The sequence below is a fragment of the Choloepus didactylus genome, chromosome 4 (assembly GCF_015220235.1).
Source record: "Choloepus didactylus isolate mChoDid1 chromosome 4, mChoDid1.pri, whole genome shotgun sequence".
Classification (NCBI taxonomy): Eukaryota; Metazoa; Chordata; class Mammalia; order Pilosa; family Megalonychidae; genus Choloepus; species Choloepus didactylus.
The window spans coordinates 62,195,555-62,215,796 of record NC_051310.1 but is presented as its reverse complement, the minus strand read 5'-3'; the positions used below and the strand labels follow the sequence as shown (position 1 = coordinate 62,215,796).

The 20,242-nt window shown below is 35.6% G+C and overlaps 1 protein-coding gene across 9 annotated transcripts in view; it reads right to left on the bottom strand.

The window, feature by feature from the left end:
• Positions 1–1,749: 1,749 nt before the first annotated feature.
• The window catches only part of NIN (ninein), a 103,144-nt gene continuing 84,651 nt past the window's right edge, over positions 1,750–20,242 (bottom strand). For 4 of the 9 annotated variants that reach the window (XM_037832745.1, XM_037832741.1, XM_037832749.1 and 1 more), the window contains 6 exons: positions 19,823–20,002; positions 18,634–18,780; positions 16,604–16,705; positions 12,572–12,772; positions 7,611–7,724; positions 1,750–5,587 (listed from right to left, as the gene is read on the bottom strand). In XM_037832745.1, coding sequence (XP_037688673.1) covers positions 5,378–5,587; positions 7,611–7,724; positions 12,572–12,772; positions 16,604–16,705; positions 18,634–18,780; positions 19,823–20,002 — 954 coding nt within the window. In that variant the 3' untranslated portion in view covers positions 1,750–5,377. Of the gene's footprint in view, positions 5,588–6,286; positions 7,725–9,146; positions 9,602–12,571; positions 12,773–14,094; positions 14,156–16,603; positions 16,706–18,633; positions 18,781–19,822; positions 20,003–20,242 lie in introns of those variants that run through there. The other 5 variants (XM_037832746.1, XM_037832747.1, XM_037832744.1 and 2 more) reach the window with 4 other exon arrangements.

The window sequence follows — 20,242 nt, the reverse complement described above, 5'->3', positions numbered from 1 at the left end:
AGAAAAACCAACAACCAAGAATCCTATATACGGCAAAACTATCCTTCAAATATGAGGGAGAGCTTAAAATATTCTCTGACAAACAGAGAATGACAGAGTTTGTGAACAAGATAGCTGCTCTATAGGAATCACCAAAGGAAGCGCTGCAGACAGAAGGGAAAAGATAGGAGTGAGAGGTTTGGTAAATAATTTTGGGAGATAGAAGCACAGCAATGTAAGTACACTGAACAAAGATGACAGTGAATATGGTTGAAAGAGGAAGGCTGGGACCATGTGGGACACCAAAACAAAAGACGAATGATAAAGACTGGGACTGTGTAACTCATGGAGACCTACGGTGCTCAACGATTCTCATAAAAGGTACAAATATGTTTTTACATGAGGTAGAACAAATGAATGTCAACATTGCAAGGTGTTAAAAATAGTGTGGGATGGGGGAAAATACAATCAAGGCAAACCAGGAACTATAATTAACAGAAACATTGTAATATGCTTCCTTTAATATAACAAAGGCAATATACCAAAGCTAAATGCATATGGGGGTGGGGGGAAATAGGGGAAGGGTATGAGACTCCTGGCATTGATGATGTTGTCCGACTCTTTATTCAACTGTAGTTTAATGCTGTCTTTCCTTTTGTCACTATCTAGCTATCAAGTTTTGTTTGTTTTGTTTGTTCTTCTCTTTCTCTTTTCTTTTTCCTCTCTGCCTTTTTTGACTCTTCCTCTGTCTCTGTGGAAGAAATGGAGATGTCATTATATAGATAGTGGCAATGGTGCTGAATACATAAATATGTGACTATACAGGGAACCAATGATTGTTTACTTAGGACAGAATGTATGGTGTGTGAACAAAACCATCTTAAAAGAAATGGGCTGATGAAGAAAACTTGAGGGCACTATATTGAGTGAAATAAGACAGACACATAAGGACAAATATTGCAGGGTCTCACTGATATGAACTAATTATAATATGTAAACTCACAGACATGAAATTTAAGTTACCAGGATATAGAATGAGGCTAAAGAATGGGGAGCGGTTTCTTATTATGAGCAGAATGTTCAACTAGGGTGAACTGAAATGTTTGGAAATGGACAGGGGTGATGGTAGCATGTTGTGAGAATAACTAACAGTGCTGAAAGGTGTGTGAAGGTGGTGGAAAGGGTAAGCTCAGAGTTGCATATGTCACCAGAAGGAAAGTTGGAGGTTAAAAGATGGGAATGTATAAAACAGTGAATCTTGTGGTGGACAATGTTCGTGATTAACTATACAAATATTAGAAGTCTCTCTCACGAACTAGAACAAATGTATGACACTACAACTAGAAGTTAATAATACTAGAACAAATGTATGACACTACAACTAGAAGTTAATAATAGAGGGGCATATAGGAAAAAAAAAAAAACCTATTGCAAACTATATACTATAGTTAGTAGTATTTTAACAGTCTTTTGTCAACAGTAACAAAGGTATTGTACCAAAACTGTGAATTAGTAATGGAGGGGGGCGTGGTTAGGTGTATGGGAGGATCTGAGTTTCCTTTTTTTGTCTTTATTTCTTACGTGGAGTAATGAAAATGTTCTAAAAATTGAAAAAAAAATTGTGTTGATGGATGCACAGCTGTATGATGCTACCATGGGCAATTGATTGTACCCTTTGGATCTTTGAATAGTTGTACAGTATGTGAACAATCTCAATAAAAAAATATAGATATATATATAAAGTTCAGGGTGTAAAGAAAACAAAAGACAAATTTGCAAAATTATTTATTTATATTTTAAGTTCACATTAAAATCTTCCTAGGATAGAATGGCTAAGATGAAATATACAAAGCCAATATAAATACATACACACTAACATTTATCTGAACAGAATTTAGATGAACTCGGGCTCTCTCCACCTTAGGTGTTCCTTCACAAAATCAGTATTTCTTTAAATCATGCTGTGGTAATGTCTCCCCAAATAATAATAAATTTTTAACTTTGTATAGTTCACAAAAGCTGAAAAGCACAATCTAAGTTTAGCGATTTCTTAGTGAACAGCTATACATATGCCATAAAACCAAAACTACTGTGATGAAATGGTTGAATAGATACAAAAATGATATAAAGAAAAAGTTTTAAATATGGAATGACTAAGTTAATAGGCATTGACTTGGTATTTGGCATTACTTGTATAATTATATCATTCCAATGAGTCATTACAGGTAATCCATTCAAAAACTGGACTTGTTTAATACTATTCCAAAGCTTTTAGCCTTGCCTGGATTGGGAATACCTTTTATATGCTGATAATAACAATACCTTTCTCCTTTCCTTTGCTCAGCCAGAAAGAAAAAGGAATCACAAAAACTAAAAATTCATTTTCCACACATTAAAAACCAAAATCTGCCATAAAAATACCTGCCTGGGTATTGATGCATTATTGAAATACTAGGCCTGTAAGATCTCTTCCCACACCTCGAAAGCCTATGACTTCCAGATCTGTTAATGTAAAATATGCTAAAGGTTAAATAGATAAGCAATGCACTTGAAGCTTTTGGGAAGGATTCACGTTTATGACAATTTCTAAAATCTGGATTTAATAAGAGTTTTAGGAAAATAAATAAAACAAAATACTGTTGTTGGTTCTACCCCTCCCTTTCTACTTCTCTCACGAATTTGAGTTTAAGAAGTTCAGGCTTCTAAAAAACAGAAGAAATATAGAATAATGTAGGTTTTACTACACACATTTTCCTTTAGTAGTGTAATGTATCATTATCATGAAGGCAAACTTGAGTTCCTTTCCTTGAAAAGAAGATCCTGTCTTCTAGGACTATTTTAAAGAAGTCAAAAGAAAGTTTAAAAACCAGTGCTTTTAATAAATGAGCATCTTAAGTGCCTATAAAAGAACACATATCTTGTGATTTTGAAGAGTGCTAGATTCTGAAAGCGAAAACAAAACATTTCATTTTAACAATAAATATAATCTCTTTAAAAGGTCTTTAAAAAGCTATATGCTATTTTATAAATTGCCAGTTAAATTCCCACTCTTAAGTCTACAAAAATAAACTGCTGCACAAAAGTGTAAATTTAAGGTACTTCTCTTTTTTTATCTTCTTTTCTCCAACAATCTTGTAAGTGAAGTAAAGCAGGAAAATAAGCACCTGGATATTGGTTTAACAAACTTTCATTTGAGCAGCATTTTGGTTTTGGATAAAGGAATTCTAAATGCTGTCTAAAACTTTCATTCATTGTACAGCATTTTATATACACATAAATACAAATGTATAGGAAATATACAAATTAACCTATACTCTTCCATAATGTAAAAACAACAACAAAAATGTGATCACATGCTAAACTAGCTATTTGAGAAATATGCTTGGTGTTTAGTTCCAATAGCAATAACCTTGAGTAATCTGAAATATATTACATGAGTACACCACAAATGCTTAGTTTTATTTTTGACCTTAGCCTAGGCCTATCCACAGTTTTAAGTGATAAAGCTAAATCTATACAAGTAGCTGAGTCTACACTGGAAAAAAAAAAAAGATTTAGGGAGGACATGTTGCAGATGTCAATCATTTGATGTATAATTATAAGGAAGGTTTACAATTAATTCTTTTTCCAAGGGGAAACCAAAACTTTTTGATAACAAGAGCTGTCCAAAAATTAAAAGGTCTGCTTCACCAGCATGGGCTCTCAACCCCCGAACCACCACACCTTAGCAGGGCTCTTACATGAGGACTCCTGGATTGGCAGGTGGGGCTCGTGGATAATTAGGCCCCCAGGAACTCTGAGGTCCCTTGATGAAATTGTTCTGTTGAGATTGAGTTTCTGACAGTATGATGACTTCTTAGGCAGTTTGTTTCATCTTATGTCCCTGCCCATAAAGCAGTGTTTGATTTTGCTGTTATACTTCTTGTAAATAGATGGTCATGGCCTTCCTGGAATACATCCAGGTAAATGTTTCTGATCTAATTAATCTCCCAGGAAATCAAATATGTGGCTTTGATGAGCTTTGTTAGTGTCCTGCACCTAGAAAGTTCTCCACCAGCTGTTGGCTGAAGTAGGTTAGAAGCAGAGATGCTACTTTGAAAACAACCAATTTAAAATCTTCGCTGTTTTACAAAGTTCTGGTCTTGAGACTGAATGAAAGTCCTGTTTGGCACTCCTTTACCTCAAATGGCATGCCAATGCTTATCACAGTAAGAAATCTTTATGATCAGATTTGAGGTACAGAGGAGTAAGAAGGGTGAAAATTTTGACCTAAATTAAACAAATAACAAGCAAAAAAATTCTTCATATGTTAGAAGACGTTTCTCACTCTAATATCAAGGCCTTTGTTCAGATTGCTAAATTCACTAAAAATGTAGAGATAAAAATTCTACTATGGCTGTAAATATATAAGACAAATAAATAACATTACATGGTTTGTACATTTCAAATTCTTAAAGAGGCCCTACAGTAGTTCAGGAAGACAGTTTAAAGTATTGTTCCCTGAGTTCTTGAGTAAGTTCATGGACTCCAAGACTTTGGAGAGAGAAAACCCCACATGAGGTTTGCTTATCTCTCTTCTAAGGTTTGCTGTTTACGCCAAAGTGCTTGGTTTCAGTGCTTTACCTATAGTTCAAATGCTTTAAAAATGTGGCTTTATCCATTTTTTAGAAGACAAGTTCCCATTTCTAAGAGGAAAAAAGAGGCTGTTTAAAGAAAGTAAAGCTTTAAAATTAATTAACAGCGCAATTGAGTAAATCAGCTTTGTAACTGTAATACATCAATAGCGGTAATACTGTCATAGGCATTAGAAGGTAGAGTTATATGGACTTGGGATTTTTTTGACTGCAGTGGTTATTAAGCCCAGCTTCCTTATCAAATAAAGTCTACCAATTAATTCAAAGAACAAAGCCTATTAGAAACAGAATGACTTTTCAGTATTTAAATGTGTAAGAACACCTAAATTTGGTTTTACAATAAATAAAATTCAACTGTTCTAATCAGATCTCACATTTAAAATATCTGAAATTTACACAAAGATTTGTACATAGTAGTGATTTTTAAAAACTCATTCAAAACTAGGATTTTAAGGTTCTTGAATTGTTTTCATATATCCACCTTCTTGGTGGCTATTAGAATATATATATATTTAAATTCAAAGTTGGGAATAATTTAAACAGTGAAATATGTGAATAGTTGTTCAACATCCCTATAAGGGTCTATTCGGGAAAACTATAATGAAGACTCTAATTCTGTTGCTGGCAGTTTTAGGTTAGGCTTAATTTTAAGCCATTAAAGGTAAAAAAATAAATAAATTTTAAAAAGAGGTTTGAGAGAACCTACTGAAATATTCCATCCCTTTCAGTAAAGTGCACAAATATGAGTGTATCCTTTGGTTTTGCTATGACCTCAGAGGAGGTGGAGAAGTCAATGGTGCTGGTGTCAGATTCCTGACTATAGTACTGAGGCTGGCAATCTTCTCTTCTAGGAGGTAATTTTTCTTCTCTGCTGTTTTCTGTCGCTGTTCAGTCATTTCCAGGGCTTTCAACAACTGGGCATTTTCAATATACAAATCCTTCACCATCTCATCTGCTTTAGTATTCTTGCAGAGCTAGAAACAGAACCAGAAACATCTTGACTCCATTTCTATAAATCTGCTGAAGTTTAAGGTCTGAAATAAAAACACTTGTTTCTAAGGGCAAATGGCTTCTATAAATTATATCCTTTTATTTACAATACTGCTTTAACATCAGACCTGGCATCAGGGATGCAAGTGAAGCAAATAGACTTTTCCAAGCTGTTTCTCTGCATAATATGTTTGTAGAAGTCACTAATAAAAAGAACAGATTGATATTTGTGGGGCCAAAGTTGAAAGTTTTTCTCAGCTAAATAATTTAAATTAACTCTTCCTCTTTTGTATAGAGCCTTATCTAGAAGGTATGTTCTAATCTTTATGGTTAGAATATTTGGTCTAGGTTGGGGAAAGAAGACTTGCCAGCAGCCTTAGGATAATTTATTATTGCTTCTGTTAATATTTTCCAATCCTTCCTTCGCTCATTGTACTCTTAATTCCTCATTTTAAACGCATTTTAAGCAGGGCATCTAAAAGAATAAAGACTGAAGGGGAGAAAGACAGCTGAAGAGTAGCTATTTAATTTATTAGCATTTCAAAGGGCAGCGATAGGGATGATAACATTCTGAAGCTCAGAACCTAGATAAATTACACATGTGACATATACTTCACAATCTACTTACTCTCCCTTGAACTCCTTCTAATACAATTTTTCTCTCTCTTCCTCCCTCCCTCCCTCTCATTAAAAACACTCTGATGACCCTTTATCACGTACAGAATAAAATTCAAACTCCTTTGCCCAGCATGCAAGGCCTCTACTGCCCTGTTCCTGCCTTCCTGTTCAGTCCCTTCTGCCTTTCCCAGGACAATATGAATTGGTGATGCCAGAATGTTCCATATGTTGTCATAACTCCATGATGTTCCCACAGCCTAGAAGGCCTCCCCCACATTTCTTCACCTGTCCAAATATTACTTAACCCTTAAGACTTGGTTTAAGAAGCCCTAAGGAAGCTTTCATTAACCCTGGATTTAATCACATATCTCTCCTCTGTGTTCCCCTCTACTGAAAATTCGGTAGATCCTATTGTCTTTATTTTTGAACATACCACCGGCCCAATGTTTGACACCTTGTAGATATACTAGAATTTACACTCTATATGGACAGGAACTTTGTTTAGCCCATTGTTGTAGCTCCAGCACCTGGAACAGGCACATTATAACTACATGCTGAATAAATGATAAAAAGATTGAATGGATAAATGTTTATTGAGCAGGACATTCTCTTCCTCTCTACTTTGTGTATTCAGATATGGGGCAAAGAGAGATCCTGTCTACCTCTGCATTCAGACCCTCCTCTGGGATTGTTCTTTGGTTTTATGCACCTAGTTTCTGTCCCCTTTTCTACCAGTCCATCTCAAATCTCAGTTTCCAAAGAATCCATAAAACTCTCCCAGAAGTTCTCCTTGAATTCTCTTCAGTGAATGCACAGCTATTTTCTTAACCCTGAGACCACCCCTGCCACCAGCGGGTGAAAAAGATAAGCCTACTTAGTGGTCCTGGGATTCTGAGTCCAAACTTTGATTCTAAGTATATTCTTTTAGAGTCTGGCTACAGCAATAAGGTACTTTTTGAGGTTGTCATAAGCTAAAGTTCCATTTATTACCCTCCTCTCCCAAATGAGAACCAATACCATTTTTTTCTATTTATTTAAATAGGAACATTTCCTGGCTTGGGCAAAAAAGAAAAATCTGTAAATATTCAATTTGAGCCACTGAACCTCATTAGAAATGCTTTAGTTCCATGTGAGTCATTGTTAGCAAATATACAAGTTTTAATTGTGGAAAAACATATGCCTTAAAAGTGCTTTGGGAAAAATGATGTAGACTACAGAATTTATATTTTTGGAGTGGGAGGAGGGGAGAGAGAATCCTAAATTCTTCTAGACGTTTATGGTAGAATTTGCCTTTATTAGACAACAAAAAAGGTTAATAAATTAATGGCAATAAAGAAATTTAAAACTGGAATGTGGGATGGGTGGGCAGAGATGACCCGAGAGGCTCACTTGTTCTTTGAGCTGATTCACTTTCTCCTGAAGAAGCCTTTTCACCAGTTTCAATTTCTGTTCAACTTCTATCATTCGTTCCTCCATGACAGTAACCAGTTGTTCATGGTTTCCCTGCAGGGAAGGAAAAAAGTGCATTATTTGTAAATCATATCACACTAAAAGGAAAACCACTACTAATTTATTTTCCCCAAAGATGCCTAGAGAAAGGACAGCAGATGCTTTGCCTTTGTAACAGGAAGAATGAGTTTCTGATGAAATGAAGAGCTCTGAGCATTGCATGGGTTGCACATTAGAAAAATAACCCTATTAGAGAAAGAATCAAAGATAAAAAAAATAAAAATAAAAAGAATCTTACCTGTGTTACCATCTTCCCCTGAGATAAAGCAAAATTCTTAAAACACATAATTTAACATCTAGTTGCATTTCTAGTAAAGTAGGTATCCACAGAAATTAAAAGATGGTTATTACCCTCCATCTATGCTTTGGGTCTTTGCAAAACTGTGGGCCTTTCAATAATAAAACAAAATCTGAGTTCATTCAGAATTGTCTAACATGTCCAGTTAGCTTGCAATACATGTGTCTGTTTTTCCTGATTACTGCAAGGGTGTCTCTTTCTTCATAGTAATCAGCTTCTTCTGCCAATTATTCTAGTCATCTGTTTTCCCAATTTGACTTTCCAATGTGAAGCAAACATCTGGTTTGGAGGATGGGTTTAGCATCAGAACAGATTTAAAATTAAGAATCTTCTCCCTGCAAACAGCTCCCAGCTAAAACAATAGGGCAGGAAAAGAACCCCAGCTTTTCCTTCCTCCTCTCACACAACAGCGACAGATTAAAGAGTACATGCCTTTTTGAGAGCTGAGGGACTTCGAGACAGCTTAGAGTGCAGCTGACTGCCCACCCTCTGCCCATCCCCAAAAATGTTCACATAAGGAATTTCAGATTTCAAAAGGTTCTTCGAATATTTAAGCAAAACTCAGATGATAATGACCGATGGCATAACCTGCTTTTAAAAGTATTCTTGAAAAGGCACTCTTTAAAAAGCAAAGGAGAATGACCAAATGAGTCAAAAGGCAACATGTTTGGTTATTAAATAATAGCATTTTCTGCACTTCATTTTAGCCAAAAGGCAAGAAGTGATAAATAGCATTTACTAAGTCATAAAAGAAACAACTAAAGCATGTGACTAATTTGAACACAAAAAATTTTAGGAGGCAAGAGTTTAATGCCAAAAATAAATTTCAAGAAATCAGACTTTGAGAACACCTAGCTTTTTAAAAATCCTGTATTTAAAAAGATATAGTGGCTTTTAAAAGTTCAAACATAAATAGAAAATGCCTGATTCCTACTTGACTAAACCAAACAAAACAAAAACCATAATAACAAATAATGAATCAGAAGAACATGGAATATGGCAAAGAGTGGGAAGAAGAGGAAAAACAAAGGCAGTCATATATTTAAAATTTATTTTATTGTTTCATCAAAAATTTTCCTTTTTTCTGTCAAAAAAAGTATCATACATCTTATACAAAACAGTATAAATAACCCTGATTTTCTTCAAATTCCATATATAAAAGCAGTACCTTTTGTTAAAAATAGCTACAACATATGGAATGAGACAAATATGTAGAATACACCCTTTCAAGAATCTCAAATCCACACTCTTCAAATGGTATAAATAAAATGATTTGTAACAAGCTGAAATTTGTGAATTTGATTCACAAACTATTCTACATAAATAAGAGACATAATACTGCAAAGGCTTAAAACAGTAATAATAATAATAATAATAATTTAAAAGAGCACTTGGTTCCCAAACATCTCTCAGCTTAAGCTTTTGTGTTTGTGTTGTGTGTATGCATGTGCAGGTATGTGCATTTGAGTATCTGCCAGGGTAAGAAATGCCATCAATAGCAGCCCAGTTTTCACAGGTGCCCAATCCTTCTGTAGGAATCTGCATGCACTGCTCGCTGCTCCGGTAGCAAGGCCTAGAGAAAGAAGGCAAGTGGTACTTCACCCTGATGTCAAGATTATGTTTTTTGGGGGGGTCTAAATGCACACATTTATATAGCAAACAATATTTAGAAGCACACACATTAGCATTACAAAAGCAAGCAAAGCAACACAAAGGCAGAAGAAATCACATCACTCTACACACAGACAACGTGCAGATTCTAATAATATTGTGTATTCTTAAGATTAGTCAGCTCAGTGACTGGAAACTGGAGAGCCTGTGGGTGGCATTCTAGTGAGAGCAATAAGCAGTCCAACTGCCATCTGGCTGCAGAATTTTTTTTTTTAAGCCCAAATATCTTAATAGTTTTTGTCTATCTAGCCCTTAAGTAATTGGAGTAAACAGATATTTTTATATTTAAGCATTGGTCAATGGGTTGGGACGAGCATGTTTTGAAAATAATGTGTATGAGAGAGCAAAGGGTAGAATCCTAACCAAATCAATTAATTTAGAATATCCATTAAAAATTGAGATGACGGTTTTATGACTCAATCATATAATGAAGAGCTGAAGCATCCTGCCAACACCAAACCACCACAATTTTAATTTAAGAACTTAATTTTAGTATTTGGAAGTTGATGCAACAAGTAGAAAGCTTCCAAAAATGTGGGTTTTAAAACACATCAGAAAAGTTTTAAAAGTTTTGTCAGGAAGAATAGGTAATGGAGGTACATCTTGAGAAAGAATAGAATAGTAGTGGCAAAGGACAACAGAACTGCACCAGTGTATAATTAAAATGTAATTATGTGAATGTCACTGTGCAAAGCCACTTTGAGGGGATGACAGAAAAAGAGTTGGGAAATTCCTTACCAAATGTTAACTGTAAGGCAAGGTATTTGAAAACAGAAGACCCTTGGGGGAGGGATGCAATCAGCATAAACTAGAGACTGTAACTAATAGAATCATTGTATTATGCTTCCTTTAATGTAACAAAGGTGATATACCAAGGTGAATGCAGATAAGAGGGGGGGATGGGGAGGCATGTTAGACACTTGACATTGGTGGTATTGTCTGATTCTTTATTCTACTTTGATTTAAGGTTATTTTTCCTTTTGCTGCTTCCTAGCTGTCATTTTTTTTTTCCCCTTTCTTTTGCCTCTCTACCTTCTTTGACTCTCCCTCCTGCCCTGTGGAAGAAATGTAGATGCCCTTATATAGATAGTGGTGAAGGTGGTGAACACATAAATATATGACCATGCAGAAAACCATCAATTATTTACTTGGGATGGAATGTTTGGTGAGTGAACAAAACCATATTAAAAAAAATGGGTTGATGACAAAACCTCAAGGGCAATATACTGAGTGAAATAAGCCAGACACATTAGGACAATTATTGCAGGGTCTCACTGATAGGAACTAATTACAATATGTAAACTCATAGACATGAAATATAAGGTACCAGGATATAGGACGAGGCTTAAGAATGGGGAGTGGTTGCTTAGTATGAGCAGAATGTTCAATTAGGATGAACTTAAATGTTTGGAAATGAACAGGGGTGTTGGTAGCAAGACGTGAGAATAACTAACAGCGCCGAATGGTGTGTGAATGAGGTGGAAAGGGGAAGCTCAGAGTCATATATGTCACCAGAAGGAAAGTTGGAGGTCAAAAGATGGAAATGTATAAAACTGAATCCTATGGTGGGCAATGTCCATGATCAACTGTACAAATACTAGAAATCACTTCATGAACCAGAACAAATGTACGACAATACAATTAGAAGTTAATAATAGAGGGGCATATAGGAAAGAACTATATACCTGTTACAAACTATATACTACAGTTAGTAGTATTTCAACATTTTTTCATAAATAGTAACAAACGTACTATATCAATACTAGGAGTCAACAATTGAGGGGAGTTGGTTAGGGATAGGGGAGGATTAGAGTTTCCTTTTCTTTTTTTCTTTTTTCATCTTTCACTTTATTTCTTGTCTGGAGTAATGAAAAGTTTCTAAAAATTGAACAAAAATTAAGTGTGATGGATGCACAGCTGTATGAGGGTACCCAGGGGCAAGTGATTGTACACTTTGGATCTTTGGATAATTGTATAGGTATCTGAACAAATCTCAATAAAAAAAAACGAGGTGAAAAAAAACAAAAAACAAAAACAGAAGACCCTTGAAATCAGAAAGAATTTAATAAACTAAGAAGTACATTTTATTCCTTTATTCCTAATTCTGAATAAATTAATAGTTCAAGACCAAGGAGTAAAGAGACTTCTGAAAAAGGATGGCTATGAGTGAAGCACTAAAGAGAAATAACTATTTGAAAACCCAGGTAATATACGATTGTGTCTGATAATGAGCAGGGATAATGCTAATTCAAAGGAAAGAAGAAGAAGATCGTGATTTTCTTAAAAATAGTTTTTCAAACCAAATTATTAAGAAAAATAAGTTAAATGAACTGTCTCAACTAAAATATTTTCCTGACCACATGTTCTACTTTATTCAAGAGTTGTGAAAGGTCCCCATTGTGAATTCCATGGAACTCTGCAGGCTGTACTCAGCTAGTACAGGAAAACGCAAATGCTTTGTTAGTAGTACGTATCTCCCAGAGTTACACTTGCATTTTGTAATATTTTTGCTGTCAGACAATAACACCGAGCCAACTGTTCACTATGCTCAAGTGATCCTGATACGTCATCATCTCTTATAAATGTGCAAGGGAGACCCAGAACACTTAATTACCAAGCTTAGAGGCTGAGAGCTCAAAAATAGAACTGTAAACAAAACAAAACAAAACAAAACAGCAGCACTACGGTTCTGTGGATTTGTAATTTTGTAGTACAGGTGAGGTAAGATGTAACTCTCTGACAGAAGATGTAAGTTCTTTATCCCCACCTCTGAACTTTCAAATATACAGGTAAAGTTAAATTAAACAGGCAGCTCATCAGATAAGTCATCTGAATTTACTAATGGAAAAAAAAAAAAAAAATCACTTCATACCTGTGGCATATTGATTTCAGAGGTCCTGTTTTCAAGTTCTTCCTGCAGGTGCTGGTTAATTCTTTCTGCCTGCAGCAGCTGGTGTTGAAGCTGCAGAAACTTCTCCCTGGGCACCACTGGACAGGCTTGCTGCTGGAGTGGCTGCAGATCCCAAGCGTGAGGGGATGGGCTAAGCATCACAGTGGACCTCTGGTGCTGTATCTGAAGGACAATGGCAAAGCCTTGGTCAGCTGCAGTGCCTTCAATCACAGACTTACCTTGAAGGTGTCAACAGAGTAATAACACCTATGAATTCATTAATGGCCTCTCATACCCACCGATAACTTGGAAACCAAGGGCACACAAACCCGAGTAAGATGTAAATAATGGGAAGAGTCATTTTGATTAGGAGATAATATACTTAATGAAGAAGAAGGCCTTCTTCAAAGTTTTAGGCTTAAAATAGTCACTCTCAGTAACTATAAGGGAATGACGGATGTGGTGTACATAGTATGTCTTAATTCTACTTCATTTTTTCTTATACAAGAACAACATTTAATTAGATTACATTCCTCATTTTTTTGTTCTGTTTTGTTTTTAAAGGAGTTGGGGTAGGGAAATCAAGGGAGAAAGTTATTATGCCTTTTATGCATTAGGATTTAGCATTTACCATTCATAAAGATTCTTAAAAGCAAATATTCAATGACTAATATTTTCTAACTTCAAGTTAGCAATTTTTTTCAAATAACTTCTTGATTTTTAAAAGTATTTTAGTTCACCTTGGTTTATCAATCTGTAGTTATAACCTTAAATTAAATAGCACAATAAGAACAGGCAATTCTGGGGCATAAGGTGATACCCCAGAACATCTGGAAATTGGAATACATAGAATAGATATATTTGTTCAAGACAATGAGGAAATGGTATATGTATCAACATGCCAATCAAAGTCAGGGTGAAGAAAAGGAGAAGAAGGATGCACTGCATTTTGGTCAGTGAAGCATGCAACCTCTCGTCCGTCTACATGTTCAGCAGTCACAGGGCTCAATGGAAGGCATGCAGCAAACATGGACAAGTACTAAAGTCAAGATGAAGCACCCCCAGGCTCATGAGAAGGAGATAAAAGGCCCTTTAAGACACAACTAAAATTAAACACTATCATGAAACTTCAGAGCCACTATCCATTTCCTTAACTCTAAATTTATGAGTGAGGTAGGCCAATACCCATTTCAAAATACTTCTGGTTATAGAATCAGAAAACCCACCACTTTATTTTCAGGAATAAAGAAGATGGAGAATTATGTTCCCATGATTTTATATCAGAGGGATAATTTTCTTCACACACAATGCTTTAAATACTGAGGAAAATCCTGACATAAATGTAAATACAGACATATTCCACAGTTAAAGCAAAATGAAAATGAGTACTGGCTCTTACCTTAAGTACTTATTAACTGTTATAATCAGTAGACATGATTACATGAACAAGGAGTTTAATGAGATTTCTCCATGCTATGAAAGTTCATTGAAAGAGAATGTTCTACCTTCACACACTATCTCAGGCAGAGAACTGCACCCTTCTCTGCTAGTTCCAACAACTGAGTTCTAGGTACAGGTTAGCCACAGACAAAACAAAAACAAACAGAAGAAAATTACAGGAGTTATAAAAAGAGAAAGAAAAGTATGAGTTATAAAAAGAGAAAGAACAGTACCAATTTGATATACTATATATCACGTATATGTGTGCTCTACTCGTAAAAGCTTGTCGAAGACCCAACATTTACATTTCTTTGCATATAAATTTTGCAGACAAAAATGTCTTATAGTTCTAATTTTGCAACTGCTTCCTTACCTACTGTAATTTGGTTGCTCTGTGAGTTTGCCACCTTTAACTCCACCCCATCTCAATATAATTATTTTCAAGATTCCAAGTCCAGTATGGAACAGATCTTTTGTTAAATCCCTCAGCACTTGGAGGTACAGGATATATATAAGCTATAAAACATTTCTGCTATTCAAGTGTCTGAGATGGTGGTTGTCACAGAGGTACACAGCAGACTTGAGAACTGCTGACAAGAGTCTGGAATCCTTTTTTTGAATATCCAAAATGATTTATTTATAGAACATTGCTTCATATAATTGAAAAAGCCCTGAAGTGGGAGTCAAATTCTAGTAGTAACTCTTCCACTCCCTAACACAGTGATTTGGAATCTTTAACTACACAGGGGTACGGGTAAGTGCTACATTAGATCAGTGACTTTCAAACTGGTATGCAGGGCTGAGGAGAGGACACTGTCCGTAGGAAACACATATATCAGATTAGAATCAGCTAGGAAACTTTTCTCAAATGCCCCAATAGCCAAGATTCTGATGTAGGAACATCTCCCTGCCTGTCCACCATCTCTCACTCCCTGCAGAGTGAGAAGAATGTACCCTATCCCTCAGGTAAGCTGGGGCATACACACACAAAAATGGTCTGAAAACCGTTCCAGATCCCCAAAATTAGCCTAATCTATAGATATAAAATAAAAATCCAATTTTTATAAATCCATAAAGTTAATGGCTCTTATTTCCTAGCAAAAATTTCATTAGAGTAATAGTGTATGAGATGTTCCTTTCAGTGTTCAAATTCAAAAGTCATGCTTTTCTCTTAGTTACACAGCTACAGCACCAGGAACACTCAATTTCCATCATCCATTAGCAAATATTTACAACTAGGTCACAGAAAAAAGAAATACTGAGAGGAAATTGCTTGTGATGACTGACAATGTAGAGGGGGGGCTGGGAGAGAAGGGGGATGAAGCCAGCTAGAGCAGGTGGAGAAGAACTGGCCTGTGAGCAAAGCATTTGGAGAGGATCTAACAGTGATTGAGTATACCCTGTTACTTTTCAGTTTGGTACTAGACATACTGGGCTTAGCTTCAGTTATCTTATTTACTAGAGTATATAATTACTTCATCAGGAAAGCATGTCTACATCTAAACACAGCCTACAACCTGAGGTTTTGAACACATTTATTATATGCTGTCCGAGAAAGAAAAAATTGTTCGGATTTCACTATTTGTAGTTTTACTAATCTCCTCATTAGTGGATAAATCAGAGAACATAAAATTGACAGAAACTTCAGCAGTCATTTAAATGTCAACACAATATGTTTGTACGTATTCCATATTTAAAATTAAGTGTCTATTTAAAGTTACCTTTGAGAGAATATTTAAATCTCTCTCTTCCTTTCTATAATCTTGGTTTAAAAATATATGTATACATAGTATTTTTAAAAAAACACAAAAAAAGGCATCTTCTACCCATATAAAGTTCACAGTTCACTACATATTGGAATAATTACTACCTGACATATTTTCATCTATCCAAAGTATAATGAAATTTTTATTTATTAAGGATGATTTGTACATAAGTTGTTTTATATCCTTTAATTGTACCCAGTTTTCAAAAAGCAATCTAGTAGATTTAAAACCTAATGTCCAAGCTGACAAGTTTTACACACCATTTTTATATTTATCGAATGTGCCATTTAATATTTATCGAATTCCAGGGCAGTGTTGAACTACAAATGTAGTAATGAACAATGGCAGTGCTTTAAAATAAAACTTTTAAGTGCAAATCCTCTCAAATTCCCTGACTGTATTTCCTAACTTAAGAGGTTCTTAGAGAACAATCATATCTTTAAAACACTCCAGTATAGGAGATGTCAGGAAACTGTTTCAGCCGCAGTGGTGGTGAGAGAGCCCTGGGCCCTTTGGAGGTATCATCCCGAGCTCCTGCCACCTGAAATTGTTTGAGGTACAGGTCTTTGCATTTTAGGACACTCAACATTCTTCCTTCCTCTGTAAGGCAGAATGGATTCTTATGACTGTAAACAAAAGTTTCTATAAACCTGGTAAGACAGACCAAAGAATTCAGCTTGACACTGTATTTAGATTTTCACTCTTTTCCTAATAGGAATTCAATGCCATGTCTAGTTTCTCCCAACAAATGGCTCATTCATGGATTAAAATATTTCTCATAGCCAAGGCCATCTGCTTAAAAACTTACCTCCATCAGCTGCTCATCCAGTTTTACTTGTTTCTTTTTCAGGCCTTCATTTTCCAAATGAATTGTTTCTAATTCTCGTTCAAGGGAATTCATCTGACTGATCTGTTACAAAACAAACAAACAAAAAACTCCCCTTAAAAAAACAAAACAAAATAAAAACAACTAAGTTGCCCGGGCTTTATTTCAACAAATTTATGCTAGTCAGAAATCTCAACTCTTGGAGGAACAGAGTCAATTAATTCAGTGAAGGAAAGCAACAAACAATGCAATTTAGTGATTTGCTTACATTTATATAATCTAGTTTGAATCACCACTCCTTACACAGAACAGATTCCTTAAGGCAGCTGGCTTTCAAAATGTGATACCACCCATTTAAGATACACATTTTATATTGCAACCCAGTACATACATCCACATCCACATGTACATATATATACATATTCATTTATAAGTACATGTCACTGAAAGAAAAGTTTCATGAAATAATACTCATCCTTACTATGAGTCATGCACTCTGATACTTTCTAGTACATTTTATTAATTAAAAAAGTGCTGGTTGTATTTCACTAAATTGACTTACCTGTCTATTAGATCTAATAATGGAGAAGAAAATGCCCAAAAGGAAATTTTTAGAACAATGTCCCAAAGTTGATACATGTGAATATCTTTGTAGGAGATATACTGGAGCTCTCTGTATAGATTTTGTATTATTTTTGCAACTGTCCTGAAAGTTTGGAATTATTTCAAACCAAAAAGTTTTTTGAAAAAAGAGCTGAGAGTTAGCAAGATTGTCAAACAGAAGTGTAATCTCTCCAGGCACATTTTAAATTAGTTGTTATTTTAAAACCTATCCTAAGACTTTCCCTGAAATAAAAATACATTTCAGCTTTAGAGTACAACCAGCCTTCTCACTGCCTGTGGCCATGATAGATTCCACAAATTTTATTTTTTAACATTTATGAATTTATTATGAAAGTAATATTCTTCATCTTCTCAGATTTTTAGGTAAACCATAATTTTAAGAGAACGAAGGTAACACTGATAAATCTGAGTTTTAGTTAAAAAGAAAGAAAGAAAGAAAGAAAGAAAGAAAGAAAGAAAGAAAGAAAGAAAGAAAAACAAGTCGCAACAACAACCCCTGGAGTAACACTGGTCTAAGACTTGAACTTCATGGGACAGAGTACAGAAAGCAAACTGAGTTGCACTACAGAGGCTCGACCATGTGGTGGCCAGCTTCCAAGATGGTCCCCAATGATCCCCACCTCCTGGTACTCACACCATGGTATAGTTCTCTCCCACATTATACCAGGGTTATCTGTATGAATAATAGAATATAACACAAGTGGTGGTATGTCACATCCAAGATTAGGTCATAAAAAGCACCACAACTTCTGCCTTGGTTGGTCTCTCTCTCATATCACTGGCTCTGGGGTGGCCCAGGTGGTGGGGACCCAGGTGGCGGGGACCTGGCCAGCAAGAACAGAAGCCTCCTGGTAAGGCCATATGAGTGAGCTTGGGTCCTCCAGCCCCAGTGAAGCCTTCTCATAACTACAGCCCTGGCCAACATTTGGACTGCAACCTCTGTGAGAGTCCCTGAGTCAGAACCATCCAGCCAAGCTACTTCTGACAGTGAGAAACAGAAAAATGTTTGCTTCATTACAGAGCAATAGATAACTAATACAGAGCATACTGTGAGATTCCTAATATTCAGGCTATATATATGTATTTTGGTAACTTATAAAAGCTAGTAAACCTATTAACTTATAAAGGCTTATAACAAAGATGATTATGAAAGCTTAAAGTAAATTGTCCTTTTTCAACCATTACTCAATAAAATGGAACTCTTTGTTTTTAAAAGATTATAAAAGCATAAAGAGATATAAGAAAGAACCAAAATATGCCATTGATTACAATGTAATCAATAATTACATTGATTACACTTCCTTAGAAGCATGCATGGGAAGAAACATATACTTAGGGACACATTATAGCCAGAACATAGATGCACAGATAAAGTTTCAAAAACTCACCTTCCTATTAGTAGGAGATCTTTGTTTCAACTGTTCACACTCTCTCTTTAAGCTCAATTTCTCCTGCTCTGTGGGTTTCACAGTACCTGATGGATTTAGATGTTTTGGGTGCTTGGGGGGAAGAAGGTTGGATTCCAGCTGACGGACCTAACAAGAACAAATATGAGAGGAAGAAATGCTAATCCAATCATTCAGCCAGGGAAAACAACAAACAGAAAATCTTTTATTCAACACTTGGGTTCTGACATATTAACACCCCTCCCCTTTTATCCCTAGCCAAATCTGCCAATTCTTGAAGTCTAGACTTTCTGTATTTGAAAAGATCCTTTCTCTATCAATATATTTCTAGTCAGGTTGGGTTAAAAACCCAACACTGTAAGGGCAAGACATGGAAAAGAAGACTTCTGGTTCTTATATAAAATCAAACTTCTGGGAGTTAATAGGTGATGTGCCAAGAAAGCTGACACAGTGCTAGGCACCTCTGTTCTGAACTGAGCATAACCTTTAGCGAGTAAATGAAGAGAACATCCCATCTACTCTGTATTGGACTGTTGACATCTCAAGTAATGCATTTGCATCAACTAAGTCCCATAAGCACAGGGGCCGCATCTGTCTTATTCACGACTGCAACTCCAAAGAGCAGAGTTTCTAGCACAGAGTAGGTGTTCTGAACAAATATATGTGCCTCTTCAGAATTAGAGTTCCTCTTCAAAAGAGCTGTTTAAGCATGGGTTAAACAAGATTGACCACATGGCTGAGGTGAGAATTTAAGCATCAGTTTGGTGGTTGCAAAACATGTCCTTTAAAGACCATTTCAACATTAAATGCTTTAAAAAGGGTCACAGTTTTCTCATACAAGGAGTTAGACCAACATGATCTGAAGTCTAGTTTTGCCATTTATACTATGAGTCTAGGTAGCTAGCCAATCTGTTTATATGGTTAACATAATTTCCATGAGTCTATATTTGCATATAAGGATTAAAACTCACAGATTTTTAATATAAGCTACTTATACAAAATGAAAAAAACTGAACATATGTTAAAATTATACACAAATAAATGATAAATTATAATTCTTAAAATAAGTCTGCCATAGCATAATACTGAAGTCCACACTCTAGAACCATTTCAATCATATCAAACATTCATTTTCATGTCAAACTAACCATTTTGAAACTTTTCAAGTTACCTTCTCCCGGGAGTGAGTGAGTTCTGCTTTGGTATTCTGCACCACGGTTTGGAGTCTCTCATTCTCCTGCCAAAGCAGCTGTTGTTCTTCATTCATTAGATGATCCAACTTGTCCCAAGATAGCCTTTTCTGCTGGTTGTGGAACCCTGACTGATAGGTGGCTATTTCTGGGGCCCAGTTCTTAGGAGAGAATTGCAAAGTAGAGCCTTAAAGACAAGCTGACAAGCTGATGGGTCATTCTGTTCTGACAAGCTTACTAATAGCAAAATGCTTAGTAAGCACCTTTCAGCCTTCACCTTTCTCTTCTAATGGAAATGCGTGAATATAGATAAAATAAAAATATTCTTGGAGTGCAGTAAAAAGAGGTTTGGAAATTTGGAAATTGTCTGTTTAAAATGGTCTTTGGTAAAACAGCTCTGT